This window comes from Pundamilia nyererei, unplaced genomic scaffold (genome assembly GCF_000239375.1).
Source record: "Pundamilia nyererei isolate P.nyererei 1_Seehausen unplaced genomic scaffold, PunNye1.0 scaffold00398, whole genome shotgun sequence".
NCBI classification, from domain to species: domain Eukaryota; kingdom Metazoa; phylum Chordata; class Actinopteri; order Cichliformes; family Cichlidae; genus Pundamilia; species Pundamilia nyererei.
In genome coordinates, this window is record NW_005187799.1 from 146,604 (window position 1) to 158,998 (window position 12,395).

At 38.7% G+C, this 12,395-nt stretch overlaps 1 protein-coding gene across 1 annotated transcript; it reads right to left on the reverse strand.

Annotated features, from left to right (window-relative positions):
- Positions 1-1,641: 1,641 nt before the first annotated feature.
- On the reverse strand, positions 1,642-12,107 carry grk5 (G protein-coupled receptor kinase 5). The gene is made up of 14 exons (XM_013915925.1): positions 12,053-12,107; positions 11,368-11,448; positions 11,153-11,265; positions 9,973-10,050; positions 9,731-9,828; positions 8,871-8,963; positions 8,660-8,723; positions 8,169-8,309; positions 5,516-5,706; positions 5,401-5,438; positions 4,817-4,906; positions 2,597-2,805; positions 2,179-2,316; positions 1,642-1,809 (listed from the first exon to the last, which is right to left on the reverse strand). Exons 1-14 carry the CDS (start codon positions 12,105-12,107, stop codon positions 1,642-1,644), a joined length of 1,557 nt encoding a protein of 518 aa, XP_013771379.1.
- Positions 12,108-12,395: the final 288 nt, after the last annotated feature.

Consider the following 12,395-nt stretch of genomic DNA (forward strand, 5'->3'; position numbering starts at 1 on the left):
AGCTTTGTGGAAAAGTTACAAATGTACTTTATCAAAAGTCACTGCCTGCATTTTAAAACTGGCCACATCAAAATAAACATTTTTAAAATTATTGTAAAAGCAAAAAAAGTTAAAGTTGTCCACAGTCGCCTACAGCCTCTTTCTCATTCACTGGCCACACTGCTCTGTTTCAGTGTGCAGCTTTCACCACCTCTACTCTTCAGGCCTAAAACCCATTTGATTTTGCTGCGCTCCCACAGATGTCATTCATTCTTTGCTCAGATTGGTTCTCCAAGCTCTGGGTGCTGCTCAGTTTAGCTACAGTTCCCCTGCTGCTTCATGCAACCAGTAACTCGCCTGGTTGTGTGTCCATAATCCATTGCCAATCCATTGCCTGTTGTGGAAGCGAGGCCTGGTTAGCAAGCAAGCGTTTCTGGTTAACTATGCTCAGACCATTTCCCCTGCGGAGGAGTTTTTCTCACACGTCCGTGCTTGGATACGTTGGGCATTACTCTGTGAAAAGTGCTACCTAGTTAGTTGGCCTTTCTATTTTGGAGCCTTTATTGTTTCTGTTATATCTTCCCCTCTTCTTAGCAGAGATAAGGCATGCCCTTAAAGGTGCTGAAATTGTGCTGAACATGACATCTAATTAAATATCTCTTTTAAGCTCCAAGATTTTTCTAAAGGCATCCAAATAGATGCTTAGACTCTATTAAAAGTTGGATGGCTGACAATTTTCCCCAACCTAAATCTTCATTTGTGTCCCTGAAAGATACCTGAGATAACACTAGGTCCCCCTTGCCTCTTTACTTTTACCAGGAACCTTGCTTAACTGCTGACTTGGCTTTGAGTTTTTATGTTTATGTCAAATATCTGGTTCAAGCTTGCTTTTTTAATTTAAAAATTATTAGAAGTTAATGTCTTGATGCATGCTCCATCCAGGTAAAGAAATCCCAAAAGGTCTGAACACGTCTGGACGTCCAGGTGACCCATTTAATCCAGATAATTCCACATAATTTATTATTCAGATGACATTTATTATATTGGAATTGTTAAAAAAAAATACTAGTACTATATACTATATATACTAGTACACTTGTTTAAAAATTCAAGTACTTTTTAAAAAGTTGGGATGGTGTAAAATTATTCATTTGTCTTACCTGAGAGAAGCAGAAAATGCTAATACAGATTAGGTGTAAGGAAGACAGTGAAAACACAAAATAAATGCCTGCTGTGCTGCGATTTAAAGGGAAGAACCCTTTGCTACAATGGCTTGTTGTTTTTTGGTGTCTTTGTTGTAGACTTTCCTGGGATTCAGGGCAGAGTTATGTATTCCTGATGAGCTGTAGCCCTCACTGGACAACAGGTTCTCTCTGCTTCCATCAGAATCTGAATGATGCTGTTTGAGTGAAAAGAGGAAAGATATCTTCAGCTTTCCACAAAGGGCACACATTTTGACAGAATGTATTTTATGTCCTTACGTTTTTACGAAAGATTCGGCGCAGCAGGCTGCGTTTGGGGCTCTCTGGGGCCTGGGACCAGTCGAGATCTGGAGATGCAGATCCCTTAGGGCCAAAAACATTCAGTTCTTCAAAACATCCCGTTTCTATTAGCTACATGGAAGACAGAGAAGGAAGGTGAGGTTTGAAGCTCTTGTCTGGATTAACCCTGGTAATGTAACCTAGAACTTGCCTCATTTTGCCAAATTATGGAATTGCTTCCTGTGTTGAACTGGGAGTAGAAGAAGCTGTCAGTCTGGTCAAAATGGACTCCTTTCACTGTAGAAAATTCTTCTATGTCCTGTACATCAGTGCAGTACACCTGACTGGGCTAAAAATAAAAGACCACATGCAGTGAGTACAAATTTAAATGGCTGTTAAAATCTTCTTCTTCTACATTTGATCAGTTTTTATTTAAGTACTTTACATACTCTTTAAAAACCAAAGTCACTTGACAAGATATTTCTTACATCGAAAACACTACATCCAGCTAAATGGAATCCAATTTAAATACATAAATGTAATCCTGTATGTATGTATGTATACATATTCAAAATTCAAATTCACACACACACACACACACACACACACACACACACACACACACACACACACACACACACACACACACACACACACACACATCTAGATATCTGTCTCTATCAATCTATAGATATAGATATCTCATTTGGGTATTTACATCAGGTTTAAATGGAGGGTCAACGCGTCCTGCCTCCAGCATCCGAAAGTTGATCTCTTGGAAGAAAGGATGAAATTTTACATCTTTTCCCCCAGACTTCTGGGAGCCCAGCCTCTTTGTGGGGTCCTTGGTCAGCAGCTACAATAGTGGAAAGAAAGGTGTTCTCATTGCTTGAAGGATGTAATACAGCCTCTTCCGAAATTGGGGTTAGGATTTAGGCTGAAAAGCACATGTATGCGTAGTAAATCTCTAAGGTGTAAGCAACCCTGAACCTATCCTATTAGAATATGACTTGGCTTTTGGAAATTGTTGTACTGTCTTAACAATCTGACATACATCAGGGGATAAAGGTATGATGTGGATGAAAGAACATCTTCTGTGCATGCTGAAATAAAAAGTTTCATTTTGAAGAACTCACTGAGGAGCAGATGTCTTTTGTCTCCTTGCTGAACTGGTTGCCATATTCTTCATGTTCATTCTGAATCCTTCTCTCCATTTCTGAGGATTTAGGCTGTTCTCCTTTGGCCCTGAAAGGGGGCCGACCTGCAGTCATTTCATAAATCAGACACCCGAGGCCCCACCAGTCCACACTCATTCCATAACGCTCATAGCCGATCACCTCAGGAGCTGAAATGGGAATGCAAACGAATAATCTTTTTATGCTTTGCTGCTGTTACTTATTGCCAAGGCAATATTCTTGTGTACTCTATAAGTCTATATTTCCATGTCGTGAAAATTATTAAAAACCAAACCCTGACTAGTCTCGTAGTTCCTGCTCCTGAAAAACAACCCCAGACAATGATGCTGCCACCACCATGTTTCCCTGTAGCAATTGCATTCATCAGGGGATCATTGCTGCCTAGTTTTCTCCAAACATGACACTTTAAGGATTTCAATCTTTGTTTCATCAGACCAGAGTTTTATTTCTCATTGTCTGAAAGTACTTCATGTTCCTTTTTACAAAACTCCAGGCTGTCATGTGCCTTTTAATGACAATTGGCTTCCAACTGGCCACTCTACCATACAGACCTGACTGGTAGAGTTCTGCAGAAATGATTATCCTTTTGGGAGGTTCTCCTCTTTCCACAGTGCAATGCTGGAGCTCTGCCAGAGTGAACATTGGCTTCTTGGTCAGTTCACTGACTAAGACTCTTCTACCCCGATTTAGATCAGATTGGCTGGAGTGCTTCCACAGTTCTTCCTTTTACGTATGATGGAGACTGTTGTGCTCATTGGGAACTTAAATACTGCTGAAATCTTTCTGTACCTTTCACCAGATCTGTGCCTCAATAAAATCCAGTCTCTGAGGTCTACAGACAATTCCTTGGACATCATGGCTTCATGTCCCAGTAACTTTACCACAGGTGGAGTCCAATCAAGTCATAGAAACATCTGACCAGTGCACCAGGATTCAACTCACTTTGGAGTCTTATGGCAAAGTCTGTGGGTAGTTAAGTTACAGTTTTGTTTTGTTTTTTTAATAAAATTGCTAAAAAAAAATTTCAAGCTAATTTTTTCACTTTGTCAATATGTGGTATTCTGTGTAGAGGTGAAACAAATGAATTTAATCAGTTTTGGAAATAGGCTGTAACATAACAAATGTGGAACAAGTGAACCACTGTGAACATTTTCTGAAAGCACTGTAGACATAAAGTCATAATAGGTTCTTTCTTCCCATCCAGTTGACAGCATCAGGTAATTCGAAAGTTTTAAACTATTACAATACAAGAATTCAGAGATTCTACATTGGAGACACCAAACAGCCATCCTATCTATGCATGGCACAACATAGCAGGACAAGACCAGCTAAAGCTCTGCACCTAAAGGTTAAAGGTCAATCTTTTGAGGATGCCAATTTTCATATTCTGAACTGAGAAGACAGATTGTTTGAAAGAGGAGTAAAAGATGCCATCTATTTTCACTGTGAATGACCATCACTGAATAGAGGGGGTGGCTTGTGACACCAACTGTCAGTCACATACAATGCAATTTTAAGATCTATTCCCAGGTGCCTCAGGTTTCTGTTGACCTCAGGTTAATAGGGTGAGCCAAGGTATCACATTAGTTTCTCTCAAAACCTCTGCTGGTCATGATCCATGCCTTTTTCTCACCTTGGCTCATTAATAGTGGGTCAACAACCCTTTTAGTGACAAGCCCCACAAGGATTTAGATACCTGGGACTCATTTGGTTTTAGAACTGAAGACGTTTTCTGGATGAGAGGTGAAACATCTTCAAGAAACTTAAAGAATTCCAATTCCTTTCTTTCAAAGTTCCTTAGAAAATAGCAAAATCACCATTTGCTTTGCTTTGATTTTATTGACAGTTGTTTGATTTTTTGTTTCTGTTGTTTTTCTGATGTGTTAAAACAAACAATCAGGTCTACAAATCACCAACTCCCAGCACAATGCAAACTGCATCATAAACTTAAATTTCAATTAGTGACTTTGTGATGGATAAACTTACATAGATAAACTCTATGTAAGTACTTAAGCAGTCCATCCATCTGTGTGCAGGCCAGTAAGCACCACTGAGAGGTATGGATAAAAGTCATACAATCATAAAAATAAATTGCTTTGTTTTCCAACACACTCATATAATCTAGTGATTTATGTGGGTCTGTAGAAGTTCCATACATACCCATATAGCCCAGTGTGCCCACCCTGCCTCGTACTAGACTCCCCTCAGACATCTTCACAGCCAAACCCAGGTCAGAGATGCGGATGTGTCCTTAATGGAACAAAAAAAGTACGATTAACTGAATTGGCATGATTGTTGTGATTATTTTTCTCACATACTTTCACTTTTGCCCTGTCAAGTTAGGCTTCACTTTTCTCCAGCTGACACAATGGGAAACTACAACTGTTGCTTTTATTCCAAGAATGAAGGAACAGGTGTGGAAGTTTCTATAAATAGATAACAGGTTTTTTTTACTTCCTCAAACTACTTTTCTTTTTCTTTTCTTTTTTTACCCCTGTCAAAATACAATCAACACAGATTTTTCTTGAGAGCAGGTGGATGCTTCTGATAGGCTGCATGACCAAATGTGTGGCATTTCAAACAGTCAGATTATTTTCAGAGTTAAAAATAGCAAGAAAGTAACTGCCAGCTTTTGCTATGTGTGGATGTTGGGATGCTATCTGCTTGGATGTTACTGTAGTACATTTGAGGCTATTTATTGTACATGAATGATTAAAAAAACACTGTTTTGTAGTTGCGCATACCATTGTCATCCAAGAGAATGTTCTCTGGCTTCAAATCTCTAGAAGAAACACAGCATTTAAAAACTTCTTCCCGACTAGTAGAGATGTGATTTAATGCATGTAGAAATACACTTACCTGTATAATATCGACTTCTGGTGGAGGTGAATTAAACCACAGCAGACTTCTGCAGCGTAGAAACGTACCCTGTCTTTGGTCAGACCAGGTGACCCCATGCGATGTATGTGAAACCCTAGGTCACCGCCGTTCATCATGGTCAAAACCATACAGAGATTGTGCTTGGTCTCATAAGCATATGCCAGATTCACCTGAACAATAAAAAAAAAAAAAAAATAAGAAAACAAAACTCACTAAGGCATCAGCAATACTATAAATTCAGCTTTTACAAAATACTTGAAACAATTCAGTATAATTCAGTGCAGAACACCACTCGCTATGAAAGAAAGCCAATCATAAGGATTAAACATTATCCTTAACCTCCTAGGACCTGGCATCCACATATGTGGACATCACATTTTGGGTTATTTAGACCAAAATGCTCAATTTTGCTCTATATCCACTTACGAGGACATTATACTGCTACTGTGCTATCAAAATGTTAAATAAATATCCTCATATGTGGCTCTCATTTTTCTTAGAAACAAAAATCAGGTAAAAAAAAAAATCTGGTAATTCTTTGTTTTTACATTAATTGGGTCCCAATCAGCCCAAATATCAAAGAGAAATTAAAAATGCATGTCATGGAAGAGTTCCGGTCTTAGGAGGTTAAAAGAAACTGCAAATACACATTTTAGAAAAATGGAGTTGTGCTCACTGATTATAAAAACTGGACATCATTCTTAAGAAAAATAAGACTATTTGATCACGAAATTCATCTGAATCAGTAGATCAGTATAAACAGAATTCTGTCTGACCGAGGTTGCTTTTGAACTTGTTCTCTCCCTGATTATTTTATACTCAGCTATATTGCTGAGACGAGGTATAGTGGCACCAAGAAAGTCCTTGGTTTGAATCCAGTCCGAGGCCTTTCTGTGTATAGTTTGCATGTTCTCTCTTCATCTGCATGAGTTCTCTTAGAGTTCTCAGACTTCCTTCCACAGCTCAAAGATGATGATGAGTCTGAATAGTTGTCTGCCTCAATGTTAGCCCTGTTAGTCCAGCCTCTCATCCTGTGATGGATGCGATAGGCTACAGCCTCGATGTAGTGGATAAAAGCAGAAGAGGATGGATGGATGGAAGAAAATTGATGGATGGATGTGTGTCAGAACATGTATAAAACCTGTTGAATGATGTGATGAGTCTCTAATTAAGCATATATAAATAGTAGATCGACTGGTTCTTATTAAGTACTTTTCTGCCTAACTTGAGCACTCAAGGATAGGTGAGTATGCAGACAGGAGCGACCAACCTTCCAGTTAATGATTGACCTGCTCTACCTCCTGAGTCACAGCCACTTCTTCTGTGTCTTTTATAAAACATAGAGAAGAGTTCATGTCCATTATCCCTATCCCAACTGTGATAAGGTGAAAGATGGGGTATACCCTATACAGGTTTCCTATCGGTGTCACAGGATGAACTTCTCTTCACTGTAAAAATACCTTGTATAAACATTCAGTAAAGATAATTTTTGTTAAATGATTTGTTCAAACATTTGGCAGCTGGAGTTTTTAACAAGTGTCAGTTATGATGGAATTATAAAGACTATTTTGAATTGCTTATTAATGTCTAGTTCGGTGTGAGCTTAAGCTTTATTAATCTCTGTCTCTCTTCCACAGCATGTCTTTTATCCCGTCTGGGGCGATCGTGGCTCAAGAGTTGGGAGATCACCTTGTAATCGGAAGGTTGCCGGTTTGAGCCCCGGCTCCGACAGTCTCGATCGTTGTGTCCTTGGGCAAGACACCTGACCCTTTGCCCACCTACTGGTGGTGGTCAGAGGGCCCGGTGGCGCCAGAGGGCCCGGTGGCGCCCGGTGGCCCGGCAGCCTCGCCTCTATCAGTGCACCCCAGGGTGGGTGTAGGGTTGATGGCACCCCAGGGTGGGTGCCATCAACACACTGTTGATGGCAAATCAACAGTGTGTGAATGTGTGTGTGAATGGGTGGGTGACTGGATGTGTAAAGCGCTTTGGGGTCCTTAGGGACTAGTAAAGTGCTATACAAATACAGGCCATTTACCATTTACCGTCTTCTCTCTCTCCCCCCAACCAGTCGCGGCAGATGGCCGCCCCTCCCTGTGCCTGCTGGAGGCTTCTTGCTGTTAAAAGCGAGTTTTTCCTTCCCAGTGTCGCCAAAGTGCTTGCTCATAGGGGGCCATATGATTGTTGGTTTTTTCTGTGTATCTATCATTGTGGGGTCTACCTTACAATATTAAAGTGCCTTGAGGCAACTGCTGTTGTGATTTGGTGCTGTATAAATAAAATAGAATAGAATAGAATAGAATAGAATAGAATAGAATAGAATAGAATAGAATAGAATTGAATTGAATTGAATTGAATTGTAGTCACAGTGTAACTCAATAACAGTGTATATGTTTATTTTAAAGAAGAAAGAAATATCAACCATTGTAACAGTGCAGGTCATGGATTTGCTTTTTAAGAATAACCCAACTTTGCTTACACAGATAACACTGGTTAACAAACATACTGATTTAAAAAAAAAAATGAACAAAGCAATGTGAAAACCATCACAATGAACAAAAACTAGTTTGAAAATGTAAAAAAAATTGACAAATTAAAAAATGATGCAAATATTTGAAGAGCACAGCAGTCTCACCACAAAGCGACTGTCCAGTTCCTGTAGTATCTCTTTCTCATTGAGAGCCATGTCCTCTCTTTTCCTCTTCTTTACATGGGTTTTTTCCAGCTTTTTGCAGGCATACATCTTGCCTGTGGCTCTCACCTGACAGGCCCACACCTCAAGACAGAATAACAGGATTGTAAGACAATAACACCCTTGTGATAAATTTGTATCTAATGCTGTTGCCAGTATCAGAGCTGTTCAATATGTCAAAAAAGAATAGGTTGCTGCAAAGTGAAAGTATACTAATATATGTAAGGGAACTAAAGAGTAACAGAGATGTAGAACTGTGTTGTGAAGGTCTAAGTCCATGAATTCCCCCAAGGGAATATGTATGTAAAGTAAAAAATAAAAAAACTACCTTCATTTTGATACACCGTGGGTAAAGACATACCTCAAAAACATATACCATAAAGTGTCTGATATGCTAACACTGTGTCTTAGAGTAAATCCCAAAACATACATACCGCTCCAAACCCTCCTTTCCCCAGTAGTCTGTACTGTCGAAATGTTTGCTTCATGATAGGCTGCCTTGAAAGAGACAGACATGTTGTTTTCATTTGAAATATTTTTGTAAATACATTTTTAAGAAGAACTGTAAACAGCAGCTACTTGGCTAACCACTGATCCATGAAACAATTCGTCTCATACCTTTGTTGGGCATACACATTTACTGACCTCTCCAACTGTTTCCATTGTAGAAAGCGGGCAAAGAACATGCTGTCCTGGTACTGGGTGAAGGGCTCGTTGCTGAGGTATTTATGTAGGTCTCTAATCCACAAAAGAAAGATGAACTCCATCTGCTCCATTGGTCAACAGTTTTCAACAGCATGCGCCACACTTTAGAGAACTGATTCTGAAAAGCAGTTCTTCTATTGGCTTCTGGACATACTGTATATATTACTGTGTATATCCCAGTAATTTAGCAAAATTAGAAAAATAGTCATCACATCAGGCCAGCAAAACTCCAGTTAAGCCAGTAGTTAAAATTATATACAGTCAGTATAGTGCAGTGTTATGGTTAGATGCATTCAGATGTGTTTGATTTGAGGAAGATTTGGGCATGGATGTCCCAGAAAATTCACACCAAAATCTGACTGTGCAATACTCAAAGAAATTACAAAACACACAAAAAATACATCTCAGACTCTATAGGCCTCTGTTAGCATGCTAAATGTTAAAGATTTACAACAGTACAATTAGAAAAAGATCTAATAAGTGTTGCTTCCCAGGAGAAACTTGCTTCTCTCTAAGTAAAATATGGCATAGCTGAAGATAAATCTGAAACCCCTAAACCTTCTGGAACAATGTCCTTTGGACAGACAAAACCAAACTGGATACATTTGGCCACAATGTATAATGCCAGATTGGTGAAAATAACCTTCTTCACCAATGCAACCACAGGACCTGGGCACTTTGCAGTCATTGAGTCGACTATGAATTTCTGTGTATACCAAAGTATTCTAGACTGCATTGAGTTCCCTACAAACTTGTTTTAACATGACCATCTATAAGCAGACCAGAGAGATATAACTTACTCCCTGCAGCCATGAAAGACATCACCACAGGGATTGAGCTCCAGACTCTGATTGCAGCTTCTTTCATGCCTCAGTAGGATGGACACACACTCACTGGACTGAGGGAACATGATACACTTGGATAAAGTGATGTGTAGCATGATATAAGAATTCTTGTTTCAAACTTCAGAAGAGAAAATAATGAAAGAAAAATATCCACGGTTGTAAACTATCAACCATGTTTTCTACAAATGTTTTCACACCTGCTTCATGAGGAATCTCTGGATGATCCTGTTCCCAGACTCTTTCCTTTTGTCATCTGACTGAATGTCAAAGTTGTCCTAAAGAAGAAAATAGGTATTAAGATTTGCATATGTAGATGCAGAGTCTATATGTACAGGTTAGTTCTTCAAAGGGTTTAGACAGTAAAATCTAGTATCAGACAGAAGGTCTGATGTCAGTTTTTCTGAAGTAATTTGAGCTATTTACTGCAAAAAAGTGATCAGACATACAGATGCTCACACATGAAGCAAATCACCAGTAAATTAAATGATTTAGTTCATTAACAATCTGTAAGTCGTGCAATAAACTTAAAAAGATCTTGTGTCAATGAATAATTTATTGTTTACAAAATGTTGTGTAAACTCAGGCGGTTAAAATGTTTTAGAGAAGCACACTTCTCATCTAATTTCTCAGGTTTAATATTGCCTTTGAGACTACCTACTGTACCCTGGATGTGATTACTTGCCAGTTGAAGTAACGGTAAAAATATTAGGGTTTTTTTGTTTGTTTGTTTGTTTTGAAACATCTGCCAGTGTTGCAGTGGTTAGCCACTTGATAAGGCAATCAGCTGCCGCTTAATGCTGGTGCTTTGAGTGTTTTGAGGGTCAGGCTCATTAGATACTAACTGTCCAGTAACACTTTGTTTCTGCACAGGATACAAGGTTATATGAGCTGTTGTATCTACAAGAGTCACCCTCTTGTGCACTGAAGTCCAAAATTTCTTTTTTACTCAATATGAATATACCAGAGTTAAATTTGGCTGATGTTTTTTTTCTTATCATTTAATAATGCCGCGGTGTCTCATGCATCATTATCCATCAGTAATCAAGAAAGAAAGAAAAAAATAACAGATGGAAATTCCAACATGCTATAGATTATTTTGATGTTATATTATATGTTTTATGGTGTAATTCTTCAAGTATATTTTCAGTTCTCAGTTTTCTAATGTTCTTCATGTTAGTTTCACATTTGTTTTGCTCTTAATCTCTTATCTCCCGTTTAATATTCTTAAAAAGCGCACTGCACTGCAATGTCATTACTTAAAACACACAAGAGCAATGCAACTCTAGCTTCTGAAATAATTACTGATATTTAAGTGCCATTATTTTCAATATTTTTAAGGACTCAAATTCCAGTAAAAGAATTTTTCACAGTTTGTACCAAAGCATCTTGGAGGGAAATGTAGTTCTGCAGATCAGGCTGACTCCGACAGAAGAGCTGAAACAGTTTCTTGCCAATAGGCTGCTTCACACATAGACTATAGTAGTCTCGTTCTAATGGAGAAATATAAAATAAAATATATGGTGTGAAATCTCACAAAGAACCAGAACTTGTTCACACTATTGAAACATAGTGTGAAACTTGCAGATACACACCTATGTTCATGGCCAGGTCTTTGCACTGGCTAATGTGGGGAAAGCGAAGCATTTCTTTCCATTTCCAGCTCCTTCCTCCACCTACAGACAGTGGGGACACAGAAAAGGAGTTCTTTAGTGTTGTGAATATGCATACATGCCTATAACCAAAGTGCTGACATATTGAATAACTCAGACTGAGATGTCAATCAGCATGCCTAGTCCTTCAGGTTTCAGACAATAGCTTGTTCGACTACAGTGAGTGAACTATAAATAGCTCCAGGAACAAATTAAACAAAGCCTGTGGAACCACATTACTCTGCAACGTACTTTACACACTATCACTCATAGTTTGCGTCTCAATTTCCACACTCCAAATTTATTTCATGTCTCAAGTAACAGCAAATAAATTTATGTTGCCTTCAGAGAGAATTTCACTTTATTCAGAAATGCTAAAATTGATAAACTGATTTATCCTAAACTGAACTGGTGAGTAAAAAAAAACAGACTTAAAACTCATCATTGATCAGGTTTATCATACATCACTCTTCCACACTGTGACTGAAAAATCATTGTCCTGAGATAACCCATATAAGCACTACTTCTGATGGAGGTCATGTCCCAAATTGAGACATAAGTCAAAAATTGTCAGCATTTTAGCATGTCATCTTCTCACATAAACTTTCTGGATAAAGAAAGTTCTTACCTTCTCTGGCTCTAACAAGAGCAGTATTTGCCGCAATGCTTTCTATGGTTTCCATGTAGCACTGTGCCTTTGCACTACAAGTTACCTTTAGTTAAGTACCGCACAGTATCCAGCCTTCATGCACAAAAGTAAAAATACAACTTCTCAGCAGGCCCAGTAAATGGCAACTATTATATTACAGGCTGCTGAAATAGCTAGTCGTGTTGTCTAACCTGCAGTACCTGTGAGTCACTAAAGAATGTGGGATACTTAATGTATGACAGTGCACTCCAAGCACAGGACACACCCTAAGTAAGAGAGGAGGGACAAAACACAGGTGTAAAGAGCATACAAATAAATCAAA